At 39.9% G+C, this 17,365-nt stretch overlaps 1 protein-coding gene across 1 annotated transcript in view; it reads right to left on the reverse strand.

Annotated features, from left to right (window-relative positions):
- Positions 1-17,365, reverse strand: part of Slc4a4 (solute carrier family 4 member 4) — a 330,071-nt gene that overhangs the window by 27,888 nt on the left and 284,818 nt on the right. The window contains exons 17-19 of the mRNA XM_038315817.2: positions 13,160-13,273; positions 11,097-11,258; positions 483-661 (exon numbers count right to left, since the gene is read on the reverse strand). Of these exons, the coding sequence (XP_038171745.1) occupies positions 483-661; positions 11,097-11,258; positions 13,160-13,273 (455 nt within the window). The remainder of the gene's footprint in view (positions 1-482; positions 662-11,096; positions 11,259-13,159; positions 13,274-17,365) is intronic.

Genomic DNA, 17,365 nt, shown 5'->3' on the forward strand with positions numbered 1-17,365 from the left:
TTAGTCCCAGTACTTGGGAGGCAGAAGCAGCCAGATCTCTGAGTTTAAGGACACTCTGGTCTACAGAGAAAGTTCCAGGACAGCCAGAGTTACACAGAGACAGCCAGCCTTGAAAAACCAAAAAAATATTAAAAAAGAAAAAAGGTCCTTTTTGGAAAAGATAATTTACTTAAATTAAATACCATCATCCACCTTATACCCAGACAGTATCTACCTCCACATGATTGACAACCACCATCCGCCTCATCCCCAGACGGTGTCTACCTCCACATGATTGACAACTACCATCCACTGCATCCCTAGACAGTGTCCACCTCCACATGATTGACAACCACCATCCACCGCATCCCTAGACAGTGTCCACCTCCACATGATTGACAACCACCATCCACCGCATCCCTAGACAGTGTCCACCTCCACATGATTGACACAAAGATGTGTACCCATAGGATTTAGGGGGCCATGACCCTGTGACAACACACCTCACTCCGAGAAACTTGGGTTGTTCTCCAGGTGCAGAAGTCTCTGTCTCCATCTTCAGGCTGTCGATGTGAGCAATGGAGATGACAGTAGCAGCCACATACCAGGGAAGAGCCATGAAGGAGCACACCACCATGAGGACGGCGACCCAGAACAGGTCCAGGTGGTACCCAGCTCCCTTCTGCAGAAAGAAATCACAGCACATGTACAGAGATTACCCGAACTTCTCCTTGAGATGTAGCCAGGCGCTGGAATTACAGTTAACAAAAGAACCTTGTTCTGCTTCCTAACAATATCTCTCATAAGTGAACCCTTTGAGGAGAGACTTCCCCTTGCTCATAATACTCCTCCAGTGTTAAACACAAAGCCAGCTCCTCCAGCATGTGCACAGATACTGTTCTATTACAATTCTGAATAATTAATTTAGACCTATATCCTCTTTCCCACCCCCAATGAAGGTGGGGGCCTTATATGGAGAGCTCAGGAGCTCTCCATTCAGGACCATTCAGTGAAGGACCTGGTAGCAACTTCTAAGGGTGTAGCTGCGACATGGGACATGGCATGTGCTCAATGAGGAAGGCGGTGGTCAGCGTGGTAGCGACTATGAAGGTATCATAACCAGAGCTTGCGAAGCAACAGACCATCCTCTCTGTGGGACAGTCCTTAGCAGAATGCTACTTACGATGCTACTATGTGTATAAGAAGATACCCTACACAATCCTGAGATGGCGTGTAGCTAACCACCTCTCATTTCTCATAGTCTGTGAGCATAGCTGTTTAACCGCTTACTAGTCACCATCGTCAAAGTAAAGAATACTCCCTTAATCAAAATAAATCACCCTGTGGTCACAATAACATTTACTGACTGGACGGGCAGACAATGCAATGAAAGGTCTAGCTCCTTTACTCACTAGATAAATACTGTTCATCATGTCCCTGTGTTTTTCTGTGGTCATATTTCTCTGCTCTATTTATGAAGAAATCAAAGGCTCATCCCCCTGTGGAGCCGAGGAAACTAGAGCTGCCCATCCTCACAGCATGAAGGGAGTGGTACCAATAGTCAGACCATGGTTGATCCAAGAGAAGAGAGAGGCTAACCCCGGAGAATAGGGATGTTCTTTACACCACCAACCCAGAGAGTGTTATCATTGGGATCCTGTTACAGTTTGTCGGAACACCACTCTCCCTGAACAGAATCGCCAAGAGTTCATCCACGGCTCACACACAGGTCCAGATTCCCAGAGAATGCACAGCAGGCAAGAGAGCAGGCACAGCTGAGGCATGGTGTCAGAAGCCAGGTTTAACTGCGAACAGACATTCACTCATACATGTATAGAATCATTTTGCTATAGAAATGCATAATTATGTGAATTGAAAGTGGAGTGTAAGGCAGAAGAAAAGAAGGCACATATGGGGTGGGGTGACATAAATGTATTCTATAATGACCAAAGAAGTGAGCAGCATGATATATTTGAGATCTCAATCAAATTCATTTTCTCAACAAATAATTCACTGTCACCCTAGTACCAGGCATGATTCTAGCTACTGTTGATACATCTGTGAACAAACAAGAAGAACCCTGCTCTCATGCAGTTTCCTTCCTATTGTGTGGGACAGCAATGAACAACATACATTTGAAAGCATCTTACTTGGTAGTAAGCCCCAAGAGGAGTCAGAATATCTTTGGTTTGCATCAGGCATAAAATGGGATACCACTGGAGGACTTTCAGTAGCAGAGTGATCTGAATGCTATGATCTAAGCACTGTGGCTACTGTGTTATGAAAGATTGGATAGGGGCAAGGACAGCAGACCAGTTAAGAGGCAGATGCCACATTTCATTTAAGAGATTACGGTTTTGAAGACAGAGGTGGTTGGACTCTGTACATTGAGAGTTGCTTTCCCCTACCAGTGTCCATGTCTATGATGTTACTGCAGGGCCATTTAGGACTTGGCCTTTGGTAGGAGAAGCAATGTCTCCAGCCCATCTTTCCTAAGCATGTTCCTCTTGACTTCTACACCAACAGCACACAATAGAATCCTTCAGTGTGCTTCCCTCATTAATACCTTTTGGGTCACACCTTGTGTTAACATCTGCCTGGCATAAGTTCCACCCTTCTCCTTGGCTTAGTCTTTACTGACTGAAGACTAAAACTGGCTTTCATCTTTCTTGGTAGTTTAAAGACACTGAGACCAGATATATATAAAAGTTCAATGAATTTATTTTGTCGAATATCAACATGCAAGGCTTACTAATGTTTAAAACTTACTACGTCTAGGTCAATGTCCTATATACACTAAAGTCTAGAGGTTAACAATGTTGAAAAGATAGTAAACGCTTACCCCAAGCTACTGCCATAAACTCTCTAGAAGCCCAACACAGTGTTAGAGAAGCCACACTCACCATCACTTCAGAGAACAAGCTCTCCAAAGGCATTCCTTAGCTAGAAGCATTTGAAAGGCTCAGTTTGAATGGAAATAAAATAATGTGCCAATACTGCCACCCCTTATCTAAAAACTAGAAGAAAGACAGGAAATAGAAATATTCAAAAATAGCATAAAACTTATCTGTTCCTTACTGTCTCTCTTTGCCACTGGTTTTTCTAGATTCTCTTGGATTATATATCAGCCCCATTTCACCCCAATTCCCCCAACCCTCCTTAGTGTGAGGATTTCAAATGCAGTTCTTCAACTTGTATCCTATTGCCCAACTTAACATATGTTAAAGTCCATCAAGTTGAGTCTCAACTCAAATCCCCCTTTCCTCCACACGAACCAGCATCCTTCAGTCCTCCAGGCCATCATCATCACAGGATGCCACTCCTGCCCCTTCACTACGGGCTCTCTTCACAGGCTAATCTTTACACATCTTAATCAATATGTGACACTCTCCTGATCAAAACTGTTTGATGGCTTCCAGTTTTCACTTAAAATACAGTAAGAGTGAAAACTAAACAGAATAAAACCATCTCTAAGGATACGCATGGATTTTTTATTTCTATAACTATTGTTCGCTCAGCACTCTGGCCAATGTCTAGCAGTGTCTGGAGACGTTTTTGAGTATCACAATTTGAGAGAAGAGGTCCAACTGGCTACCCTGGACAGAGCCCAGACGTCCTGACCAGTGGCTGTCAGGACATTGAACAGCCACTGCCAACAGCATTGCTCCAACTGGCAGGGACGCTGAAGCTGACAAAACTTGTGTTGTGTGATCTGAGCCTACTCCCTTTGACCTTGACTGGGAGTCACTTGTCCGTTGGCCGGCTCTCTGCCTCCTGATACAATAGACTCCTCCTCATGCTGGAGCTTCTGTGTGGCAAAACTATTATTGGATAAATGTTTATTAAAGACTTATCCTGTACTAGGCCCCGTGCTCAATTAAACAACGAGTAAGACAAAAGAAAGTCTTACAGAGAATGCAGGTGGCTAGCTGGAGGAAGGCACACTAACAAGTGATCTGGTGCATGCAGGTTGCAAGGCTCAGTCAGGTGGGTGAGCTCTAACTGACACTTCCTTCCGGGAAGAGACCAGATATCAAAACAGTTTTACCTTCAGTATCCAGCACAAGTGTTCGGTATATAAGAAACAATCTAAAAATGTTCTTGACTGAATGACTATAAACCCAAAGGAGACTCCAGCTTCTGAAACGGCAAAGTATTTTCAGCACGAAACAGAAATTGTCTCTTGGAAACTGCATATCCCTCGCTAATACAGAACAAAAAAAAATCATTGAAGACCAAGTCTACATAAATCAAAGTAGAAAAGAGAGAAAAGGACTAGAGGCTTAACACTTCGGTGTGGTACAAGGATGACAAGAGAGGAAGAACTGGAAAGAAAACACAGACACGGGGCAAGCGCTCATCATGCTAGGAGCTCACGGGATTTGGGGCGGTAAGAATTTCCCACCAAGAGGGAGCAGATGAGATGGATGAGAAGGCTCAGACTGGCATGGAAGTTTAAAATGGACTCTACATAGAAATTCATGGAAATCTGAAAAACATTACTAACGGCAATGGAGATGAAGCGTTTCAGGGTGTCTCATCTAAATATGGCTGTAGACCATGTAAGTAGCCATTTGGAGGGAGAGGGGATGACTTGCAGGTTCTTCGGTTTTCTATCTCACACACCGGTATCATAACCTAGAAACTACGTGACCAAGATAATAAAGCATTTCAGTTACATGTGTTTATGGAGGCTACCATGGAATTGTGGTGGGCCACAGAAAAGCTGCAAGAGGAATAAACCGTGGGGCTTACTCTGAATCTATTTTGGCCGAGAAGTAGGGATGAAGTAATTGCACAAAGCACTGTATGAGCTATCATGTGACCACTGGCACAGAATAATATAAATCACTAAGAGAAAACAAAAAGCAAGGGCAATAAGAATTACATTGGGGTGAAGAAGGGTGGCACTGGGGATTTTATATTTAGAAATGCTTTGAGGATGGAGCCACTTTTGATGAACAGCCATGACTGAGGAGTGAGGAATTGATCTTCCAGCCCACAGCAACAGGAGAACTGTGAGAATCAAGAAACTACAACCGTTTAAGCAGAGCATTGGCTGGCACTTGTAACCAAGTGCTTGAAATCTAGGTTGCCATTGTTTAACAAGGTTCTTTACATGTCAGGCTGGGAGAAACAGATAGTCAAGAGGCAAAAGTTTAGATGGCCGAGGTTCTTTAGACATGGGACTAATGTGTAAGAATGCCACTTTAAAAACAAAAAAAAATCATATGTTTGAAGAAGTGAGGGAGGTTGGTTATGATGCTTCACTGGCTGAACTATTACAAAATTTGATTTGAAATAAGAGTGCTAAATTCAAGATTACGATCACAAGGACAGAAACGAAGGATAAAGCTAGGTAAAGTTTGGAAGTGGTTTTTTAGTTAAAAACAAACCATGAAAATATCATATTTAAAAGGTTTCACCACAAAGTATGCTATAGGAAAGTGACTGCCAGGATTGTATGATATCTTTCTCTAGATAATGTTTCTAAATGACTTCTGCCTCTGACACACAGCTCTTGAAGTCACCATTGTGGGGAGACATCTCTCTGGTTTTGCAGTCTGAAGCTGGCTCTGCTCCAGCCTGACCCTGATGAACTCGGTTTGCTTTTGAGTACTCTGCAGGTGGGACGAAGGGTGTAACTAGCCAAAATGGCCCCAAACAGCCACGAGTCTTAGTGTTGCCAGCTCAGTGTGGGGTTGTTCAGCACAGTGGAGAGGGGGATGTCATTTCAGCGGGACAGCCAGCCAGCCAGAGTCTCTTGACACAGAACCAAAGCAAACGCCACCCCAAGCGTGCTGCTCTCAACACTGCGGTGCCTCTACTGCTATTGCTGCCTCAGGTTTTCCTTCAGAATCGAGTTCAGAGCATGTAGTGAGAGCATGTAGTGTCTTTTACAGTTTCAGGCAGAATGTCCAATTTGGGTACTCCACAGCTCTCATTGCCCAGCAGAATGAGAACAAAACCATTTCCAGAGTGCAAAGCCTTTGATTCACGATGAAATGTCAACTGGTAGCATTGGATCTGTGGCAAATGACTGGCATCCACACCATTACCATCATCATGAGAAAGAGCAGTTTCAAGTAAACAATTCTAAAAGGGGCAGAAACTCATTTTTGTATACCCATATCTCATTTTAAAGGCAAACACATTCTCCAGTTTCTAATATTTCCTACGAGGTCTAGGGAAATAAAATCCTTATATAGTGTATCAATCCTAAATGCATTTAATTCTAAATTATCAATAAGAAAATGTGATAAACATTAAAATAATAGAAATGTATCTCCAAATGTACCCAGCCAAATTTTGCCGGTGACAGATTAAAATTTAAAGTGGGTTTCCAATATTTTCAGATTAAAAATGCATTAGTTCAAGTCTATATTTAGCCTTTCCGTAAACTAAACCAACACTCAGACCCCTCCCAATACTAAACAGAGTCAATGGGGAGTCAGGCTTCTCTCAGTCTTGCCAATGAGCATCCTGCCAGATGAAAAAGAATCTCCAAGGACATTTTGAAGCATAAACCTGCAGTTGACTTTGTGACTGGAATTCACATTACCTATGTGGCTTGGAAAAGTCCAAGCCAAAAACAGTTTCAAGTGGCTGGTGTTTTACTCCTTTGCCCTTTCCTCCCCTGTGGATGTGCATCTGTGTGCATATACTAAGGGATGAATGGACACAGAGAAATGGATATGCAGATAAATTATATATATGTATATATATAATGAATAGTCTACTTATAATATAAATTCTATACCTTCCCAAGTTTCTGAATCCAGTGACCATTTAAAGAAAATGCTGAAGACCATAAAGCACAGTATATGACCCTATGGGGGAAGCAATTACTAATAAAAATTGGTATTTTTAAAAATTTCATTTTCTAAAAATGGCTGGGAAATATCCCCCATGTAATGTGCTGCTGTTTTGGTTTTAACATGGCTTTGCCATTCTACATTCGAAGATGGATTCCCTCCGCATCCTATAGGAGTGATCATGACTTCTTTAGTTAACTGATTATGGTCAGGTCAGGAAGCAAAGCTGACAGCTGCAGGTGTAACCAGGAATGTTTTGGGTTTTTTTGCCATCTTGCACGTCTTAACTCATGGAAATCAGCTGCTATGGAACAAGTATAAATACCATGCTGTGAGAAGTTCAAGCCCTATAGAAAAGCCCTGGAGGCTAAGATGCTATAAGGTGAGTGGGGTAGTATGACACACACACACATATACACACATACATGCATGTCTGCATGCTGCATGGAGGAAAATGGACACAGAGGAATCAGACAACTTAGGGAAAAACAATGCATTGAACATATAAGTCACATACACGAGTGAAGAAGTAACCATGGACAACCAGCACCATTAAGAGTTTAGGGGATACCATTCAATATTATTTAACTTCAATTCCAAGAGAGACTTCAAGCAAGAGCTGCCCTACAGAACCAGGGAATCCATGGAATAAAAACTAGTAACAGTCCATTTCTGTTGTTGCGTTAAAAGCCACACTAAGGTGTTCCATGGCTTGTCAATGGCAAAGTGCTATTATAGAAAGAGCAACAACCTTATTGTTCTGAAAAAAACTAAAAGGAAAGAAAAACAGAGGATTAAAGGGAGGAAATCTATAGACTAAAAGTTTATAAATATTTTAAAATGACAAGTGTGCAAATGCCATTTGGATCCAGATTTAAACAAATAATCTATATGGTTAAAGTGTATTATATTGGGCTGGCAACACGTTTGTCATACAAGAATGAGGACCTGAGTTGAATTCCTAGAACCCACATGAAGAAGGCATGATGGCATTCAAACTCAGTATTGTGGAGGCAGACAGCTGATCCCTGGGCATGTTAACTAGCCAGTCTACCCTTGCTGGGTGAGTTTAGGCAAACAACAGACCCTGTCTCAAAAAACAAGGTGGGCACAATGCAGCCAAGGCTGACCTCTGGCTTGCATGAGTGCCTTCACACAGATGAGGAGCCCATGCATTCACACACAACAACTTCCAGTTTGCTATATTTATTAAACCTTTGGAAATAGTATTTACTGCAAACTTGGAGGGTAGTGATTTTGTTAGTATTTTCAGCCTTACAAACAGTAGCTATGTTCTGAAGAGATCTTCCCTTAGGAAATTCAACCATATATTATTTATGGGAATGCAGCATGCTGCCCAGACTTCCTTTAAAGCATCATACAGAGAAGAATATGGAACTCAAGTGACACAGTAGTGGCCACAAGTTGATAATAAAGGAATATCTGGGACTACTCTACCATTGTATTTACTTTTTATGTGTCTGAAACTTTCAATAGTAATAAATAGATTTTTCTAAGGATAAGCAAAAATGATTTTCTCCTGTTAGTAACATGATCAAATGCCTCCCTAAAGCAAATAAAAGCTCCTCTAGAATAAGATAAATTCTCTACTTGACTTTTGAAGTCAAGGCTGACATCTAACTTCCTGCATGGCTGAGGATAACTGTGATGTATTTTGCACTATAAAAATTAATGCTATTAATCAAATGATTGTATGTAGTGGGTATCAGAGATTAGAACCCTTCTGTATTTACATGTGATCTCTGCTAATATTTCTGCAAAGATGTCTTAAGGACATTAATAAAAATTAATACAGTCTAACTAAAAAACAAATATTTCACTTGTTTCTAGTCAACCGTACTTAAACTCTTATGATAGTCTTGTTATAAAATTCAGTTGTAAAGTTTTTCATTCAACAATATTTTAATAATTTTTAAATGTTCCCCATGGGAAGCAACCACATAAAGAAACATGCCATCTCCTTGCTTCTGCCCCCAACCTTTGACAAATGAATTACTTGGGCAGAGAAGAATTTAATGAACTTTAGTAATATCAGATTTTACAAACAAGTTTTGAGGATCTGGAGAGATGGCTCAGTGGTTAAGAGCCCCTCATCCTCCTCTTCCAGTGGACCCAAGTTCAGTTCCCAGGACCCTATCAAGTGGCCCCACACTGCCTATAATTTCAGCTCTAGGGAATCCAGTACTCTCTTTTTGAGCTCCACAGGCACCCACACATATGTGATATACACTCTCACGGGCACACATATATAAATATAAATCAAAACAAGATGGCAAGAAGACTTGTCCTCCACTGTGCCTCTTAATTATTTGCTCGTAGAATTAACAGATTAGGAGACTCAGAATTGGACACTGTAAAGCATTCACTAAAAGCCTGAGAAATGGGTTGCAGTTCTGTTGTGGAAGCAAGGCATACACACATTAGCAGTTAAACAACAGTCTTCAAATGGACAATGTGGCATCTTATCTATTCATGGTATACAATACATATACAGTTATGTTAATGGGAGTTTCCAACTGAATACACCACTGTTCGCCCACAGATAATTCAAAATCAGTGCAGTATTTTATATCAGTGGCCACCTCAAGATTTTTGTTCTATAAAATTCTGCTTTCTGACCTCCAGCATTCGTTGAGAATACACCAGTAATTCTCACGCTTATGTATTTTCCTTCCATTGCCCAGTCTTCATTCTACCCTTCTCCCTCTCTGAATACACCAGGAAATCACTGCATCCCGTATTACTATCTTCCTTAGGACTTCAGCAACTGTGCAGGAAGATTTCCTTGTGGTGACCCTCTGTGCCAGGGAAGTCAACAACCACACAGGCTAGGCTTTCACCGAGAGTCCTTACCCCCACCTTCCCAGACCACTTCAGGAATGACTCACATACTGTGGAGTTCATCACTGCTTTCTTTCCCCCCGAAACCTTCAAAATGAAAACAGCTCCTCTTTACCGAAGTCTTCTGTTCTCTTCTATTCCCAGTTTTATGAGTTATGGGATTTACTTCTCCCTCAACCCTCATCTGTAGTTCTAAGTAAATGGTTTATCATCTCTCAGGTTTATGAATCTGCCCTGGTGTGTTTCTACACTCAAATGCTCTTATTCTCTCGGGATTTTTCCTTCTGCCAATCCTTTGCTAAATTCATTCTGCGCAATGTACTTTTCTGCCTCTGGGTATGATTCTAATACATTTTCATGTTTCTCTTATATTAAAAAGATTCTGAGAAGGGAATGAGTTAATATACAATATGAAGAAGCGCTTAGAAAATGACCTGATTCATGGTCAGTGACCATTAAATTTGAATCCTTTTTTACTTTTATTATTCCTCTCTCATCCCCTCCATGGTATTTTTGAAATTATTTGTGACCTAAAGTGACCTAAAATATCATCAGATATGGAGAAAATTTATTTAATATAGTAACAATCTAGGCAGCTCTCTTGAAAGATATCCTATACCACTGAAACATTCTTTGGGCCTATGACAATGTCACTCAACTAATGTTTGCAAACTTAAAATATAAGAATAAAAACTTTTCTCCATTCTTTATGATCTTTACAGATTTTAAGATGATCTTTAAGATTTATGATCTTTAAGATTCTAAGATGAATCTTTTAAGGAAAGGAGTGGGGGTATGAAGACTTACCAACAGCTTGTAACTGCATATCTAAAAAATCTTTAACAACAAATCTATGCTCATTCTCTAGCACTAAGATTAATGTGATTAAAGAGATGAAAATGCCAACTACTCTGATCTGATCTGGTCATTATAGACTGTCTACATGTTTCAAATCGTCACATTAAACCCACAAACAGAGGCAATCAACTTTTAGTGTGTACAGTAGTGGGAAAGGAACCTAGGGCCTTGCAATGTAGATAAGCACTCTATTTACCTGCCTACCCACTTCCTAGTCCCTATAAAGTTCTTGGAAAGGAAAAAGATACTGAGTTTATTTAACAGAGAGCAGGAGCCTTAATTAAATCTTTGATGACCACGTCTTCAGGAAGGTGGTTACCACACCCAAATCAGAAGTGGGGTGACTGTTGCATACACCCTTTCCTCGATAGTGACAGAAATACAAGTTGAAACGTATTCCTCATATTGAAGAGAGTATGTCCTGAGGTACTGTACCAAGGACCTTGTCAACAAACAGATCTTTGATGAGATCTTATTATCGGAGAACTCTCAATAAAGCTCAGTTGGTTTTGAATCAGTAGATATTATCAAGAACGAAGAAGACAGCAGAAAACAGAGATCCCTATTTTCACGGACGCTTACCTTGAGCTTATGTTCTTTCCTGTTCACAATCACAGCTGTGATTTGCTGGTCCATGAAAATCAGAATGGTGACTAACAGAGCCGGGATAGCAGCGGCAAGGCACACCCACCAGGGGTTTCCTCCAAATGGCGGGACAAACCAACCCCGGTTAGGACTTGTTGGCTGAAAGCAAACAGAAACTTTTTCAGAACAACGTTCATATATGCTACATGGTTAAAAAAAATATTCAGGGTTTGGAGGGTCAACATATTACAAAGTAGAAACAGCTATAATCTGGAGGAAAAGATTATTTAACAGAAATCTTCCCAAAAGGTGTTATTTTGGAGGTGATCGCTAAAGGAAAGAAAATGAAAAAGATGGGCTATTGGGAAAGCAGAGGCTGACATTTTGAATACATGAAACTAGTTGAGATATAACATCAGATGGAAAACACAAAATTCTAACATTAAGGGACACAGAAGAAAACCCCAAATGTAATACCCTATAAAAAGGTAATAAAACTACAAAGCCACCACAAATTCTGTTTGAATTTTAGCACTAAACAGAAGTTGTTTCTACTTTTGCCAAATAATTGGCTTCATAATATATAAGACTACTTTACATGGTATAACTGAACTAACTGAAACATTTGGAACTCTTATTTTACAAGTGAAAATTATCTAGAAGTGATTAAATCCCCAGAACTGTTTCAGAAAACCAGAAAAAAACTGTCATTTTTCCACGTTCAGTAGATCATATATGCCTGCTACAGAAAGCAAAAGTTCTTCTATTTCCTATTTTAAGAAAAGCATATAAATATAAATATAACACTACTTGTAATTTGTTTCTCCTTCCTTCCTTCCTTCCTTCCTTCCTTCCTTCCTTCCTTCCTTCCTTCCTTCCTTCCTTCCTTCCTTCCTCCCCCCCCCCTTTTTTACACAGGGTCTTATTCTACAGTCTTTGAACTTATAGCAATTCCCCTGCCTCAGTCTCCTGAGTGCCAGGCTTTTAGGCATAAACACAAACACTGAATGCATGTTTCCTCTACTCTTACTCAAAACTCCATCTTCGAAACAAAATCCATCTTTATGCTACCTGTACCACACATGTGAGCTTGTAGGACAAGGCATTAAGACATTCCATCTTGCTTATTAAAGCACTTTGACCCCCCAGGATGGAGTCTGGCTCCAAGCAAACATTTAGAAAATACTGGAGTAAATGCATTACTTATTATATTAACTAGAATTTATGTTTGCTAGTGAATATGATATTATGCCAAAGATATTCTCTACTGTTATGTATGTGTGTACACGTGCATATCCCTTTCTCATTAGCTAGTTATATAAAACTGCCATCAGCTTAATAATGTTTGACATTATTATAACAGTAGTGGAGAAAACAGACTAAGGATTGTTCTAAAAAATAGGTTATAATTTTGCAATGGAAAACTATGGAGAAATATAACTATGAACGACTGACATGCAAATTTTATATATTATACACATATATACATCATATATATATTTACACACACAGTATAACATATATACACAGTAAATCCAGAAAATACATAATTCTTCTGTCCTCTTTGTAACAAACTTTGAAAGTGTTCCTGGCAGGTAGGAGGAAAAGACCTTCAAGTTAGAACATGAATGCTTGAATTCTACCTTCACAGCTTCCCCCCACTACTTAAGATGTGATGGACGCTTTGCTTAGTGCTTGTGAGCATGTGGTTTATAAAACAAAAGTGTGCACTTCTCAGAACTGCTATACGAATCAGGCCAATTGGTTCTATAAGAGTATCTGAAATATTCTAAAACATATAAGGCAGAATTAGTTCATGCTATATGCTATTTTAAAATAAAATTCAATAACGGACAAAGTCTGAATTTGATTCTAACTGGGCATTTAATTTTAGTGAAGAAACTAGACTAACCATAAATGAGCCTAAAAAGAATTACTTTGAAGGGAAAGAGGCTAATTATGCAAAACTAACTGAAGTCAATTCACAATAAACTACGTTAGGGGAAAAGAGAAAAAGCCAAAGGGTTTGAGGAAGAAGCAAAAGAGAGACATTCACTTACCTTGAACTCGCTTGGCACAATTAGTTTTGGAGTGTCCACACCTACTAGGGCATCGATTACACAGAATATGAGAATAGACAAGATAATGGCAAAATCACTGATCAGTTTTCTTGCCTAGAAAAATTTAAAAAAAAAAACAAAGAATTATTTAGTACTAGATAAACATGGCAGTTCATATGTTTGAAGTGAAAAAGAATTTCATTATTTACTAACAATTTGTCAACAAATTATCCTCTGGCCAGACACAGCAGAGATCACTCAATCAGAATATATCCTTTGTCCTATGTGCAGCATGAGAGACATATGTATAAGAATAAGATCTAGACACATATTCCACAATGAACTAGAACTCAGTTTACCTAGAAAGCAGTGCTATAAGTAATAAATAAAACAAGAGTGTCTTAGTCACTCTTCTATTGCTGAGAAGAGACACCATGATCAAGGCAACTATTGTAAAAGAAGGCATTTACATGGGGTTTGCTTATAGTTTCAGAGGTTAGTCCATTATCATTACTGTAGCACACAGGCAAGCACAGCTGTAGAGAAGTATCTGAGAGATCTAGATCCTGATTTGTAGGCAGAAATAAAGAGTCTGGGCCTGAAACCTCAAAGCCCACCTCCAGTTACATGCTTTCTCCAATAACAACAAGGCCACACCTCCTAGTCCTTAGAATCTTTTTAAACAGTTCCATTTCCTGGTGACTAAGTATTCAAATATATGAACCTATGGGGTTCATTATTATTCAAACCACCACAAATAGAAATTCCATTAAGTAACCTGAGAATGGTATAAATCTATCAGGAGATTACAAGTTCTAACTCATGATCACAATCAGTTATCACAATTCACAGTAAAGTCCAGAGATGGTATATAGGAACTAAAGGCTGCATAGGCTTTGTCTAAGAAAGCATCCCTTTTTGGGCTAGTGCTGGAACACTCCTTGATGTGAGAAATGTCTTCATTGCTTGCTATGTGACAATGGTTTGACCATGTAAAGATTTGTTTCTTGTACTTGTTTAATAAAACATTGATTGGCCAGTGGCTAGGCAAGAAGTATTGGTGGGGCGACCATGCAAGAAGTAGAGGTGGGATGACAAGAAGAGGAGAATTCTGCTAAGAGGAAAGGTCAATCAATCTGCAACCATCACCCAGAAACAGAGGAAGTAAGATGTGACTGCCTTGCAGAGAAAGGTACCAAGCCACGTGGCTAACATAGACAAGAATTATTGGCTAATATAAGTTATAAAGGTTAATAAGAAGCCTGAGCTACTAGGCCAACCAGTTTATATTTAATGTAGACCTCTGTGTGCTTCTTTGGGACCGAATGGCGGGACCAGGTGGGACAGAAACCTCTGTCAAAATTGCAAAAGTGTGATCACCATTATTTGGTCATCCAGTATCCTAATTGCTTCCTCTAGCCAGTACAAGGTTTGAGCATTAAACCCCATATTTTTCCATGAAGAGGTGCAAAATGACTACTTACAAGTCATTAAGAGGAGCACAGGACCCTTTGGTTGTACTAGGGTACCTCTGTAGTTACTAGAGGCACTACTAGGGGCATAACAGCTTAACTAGAACAGACAACAGAGTTTCTCATGGGCAATCACACAGTTACATGTCTCATTAATTGTTCATTTAGAATTACTTGGTTCTTAATATTTTACTTGGTGATAAGAACACCTTAGTGAGTAAAACAGACATAATCCATGTCTTCTCGAATCCCCAAGCCATGTTATAGCCAACAAAGCTTACTCCTAAGTAGAATTAGGATTGACTTCAACATCAAGTTGAACAAGGCAAATGGTCCATTTCCTGATGCTGCTGCATGACACAGATGGACTGAGGAAGCACATGGTTCTCAAGACCATGCGCTCCAGGAATTGAAACTGTCTCCATGTGTTCAGTAGGAGCTGAAGTAAGGATCTCCGTGGGTTCAATAGGGGCTGAAGCAAGGAATGGAAATTACATGATGATGCAGCATGCTCAGAGGAGCTCAGGGCTTAGTTCTTAGACTTTATTAGGTATCAGGGGCTACAGAACTAACTAGCAGTGGGACCAAAGATGTTTCTTCGAGCTGGGAATTCTTCATCAGATTCTGCTAGCTTTCGTTTGCTCAAGAAGTACACACCATGGAAGAAAAGACCTGCTATCAGGTATGAGTTCACCTCAATTACACACAATAATGTCAAAAGCAGGCAGATGACAGAAATCAAATAAGGGAAACATGGGATAAGAGTTGTGATCACAGTTGCTATAGGTAGATGAGATGGATGGGACTCTCAGTATCATTATTCACAATATAAATACACAGCCTTTTTGGTTTTAATTGCGTCATCTGCAAAAGGGAGTCAGAATAATACCACCAACTTCACATTGGTTTTCTTTATCAGAACTAAATATGATTAACCATGAGAGAACTCAACATAATCTCTGAATAAATTATTATTATTTTATGATCTACAAGGCCTCTTGACTCCAAGGACACTCAAATAATTAGATCATCTACTGCCAAGAAGTCTCTGAGATGGATCTTTAATTCTAAGAAACAAAGAATTTAAAATCCAGAAATTGTATGGAACTGCTACACGGAGACTATTTTAATTGGAAATACCTAGGATTTGGTGTTTCCCAGGGCCTCAATACTGGATAAAACTCATCAGTTCAGCTTTATGCAAGTAGTGTTGACAACAGCAGTTTGGGATAGTCTGGTCCTAGGTTGGTACTGGGAAACAATTTCAGTAATATGATAGGATGTTACAATCACCTCTTTGTTCCAGGAGGCCACAAATCCTATAAGCGTAAGTCCAGAGTTCACTCAAGTCCAGTAGTTCTTAGTAATATTTATTGTTTCCCCAAACTCCTCCCACAAAAATCTTACCAAACAACTCAAATATCTATACATTATTCAAAGAGATGGGAATGGTTATTTTAAAATAGTTTACTTCTTTTTCTGTAATAGAGAAGGGATGCTAATGAAATTAGTATGTAATTCTATGGTCCACGTTCCCATAGGATCTACCTGTCCATCTGTGAGAGCCTGCTGCACTGTGGTCACTTCTGGCACCTGGCAGAGGAGAAACAGTATCCTGGGTCTTTTGGAAGTTGACTACCCCATCAACCCAACATGGCAAACTGGATGTCATTACTGAGTTTACTTCTAGAGTTTCTAACTTGGCCCTTGTTATGCTCTGGAACTCAAATGTCTCTCATAGGCTAATGTATTTTTCACCCGGTTCCCAGCTGATAGCACTGTTTGGGAAGATGTGAGGCCTGTCCAACAGGGGTAGAACTCCATGGTGAACCTTTGGAGGTGATAACTTGGTCCCAATTCTGGTTAGTCGCCATCTGGGAAGGCACAATTGCATGGTCCTGCAGCCAGAGACATAGACGACCCAGTAATCATGTCTTCCCAATTGTGGGTGACTATATTCCTGAACCATGGCAGGAGAAACTCTTCCTCTATCAGGTTCAAAAAAAGTATGGCCCATAAGGGTCTTTATACTCTGGAGACATCAGGGCACAAGACGGAAACTACCATGAGAACATCCCCTCAAATATGCTTAGGAACTACTTAAGGTCTTTATCTATGTAAGGTATCATTTTCAACTATATTTTAAATATGAGCTATACAATATTTTCTAAAACTTGTTGAACTATGAAACTATGATCTGGTGTGGGAGGTCCTTCTGTCTATGCATTGCTTTTATTGGTTAATCAATAAAGAAACTGGTTTGGCCTATAGCATGGGAGGAGGAAGGCAGAGTTAGAGAGAAGCCATGGAGTCTCTGGAGATGGACACTGGGAACTTTATCCGGTAAGCCACAGCCACATGGTGATATACAGATTAATAGAAATGGGTTAAATTAATATAAGAGTTAGCCAATAAGCTAGAGCTAATGGGCCAAGCAGTGATTTAATTAATACAGTCTCTATGTGATTATTTCAGACCTAAGCAGCCGGGGACTAACTAGAGGCCTCCCTACAAAAATGATCACTTTGCTATGAAGATCATACTTTATCTTTCTTCTTTCTTCCTTCCTTTTTTAGAGACAAATATCTACATATCCCTGACTGTCCTGGAACTTACTCTATAGACCAGGGTGGCCTCAAACTTACTGAGAATCACCTGCTTCTGCCTCCCTAGTGCTGGAATAAAGGTATGCACTACCACACTGGGCTAAATAACTCAGTGTAAAATATGCCTC

Source organism: Arvicola amphibius, chromosome 1 (genome assembly GCF_903992535.2).
Source record: "Arvicola amphibius chromosome 1, mArvAmp1.2, whole genome shotgun sequence".
NCBI classification, from domain to species: domain Eukaryota; kingdom Metazoa; phylum Chordata; class Mammalia; order Rodentia; family Cricetidae; genus Arvicola; species Arvicola amphibius.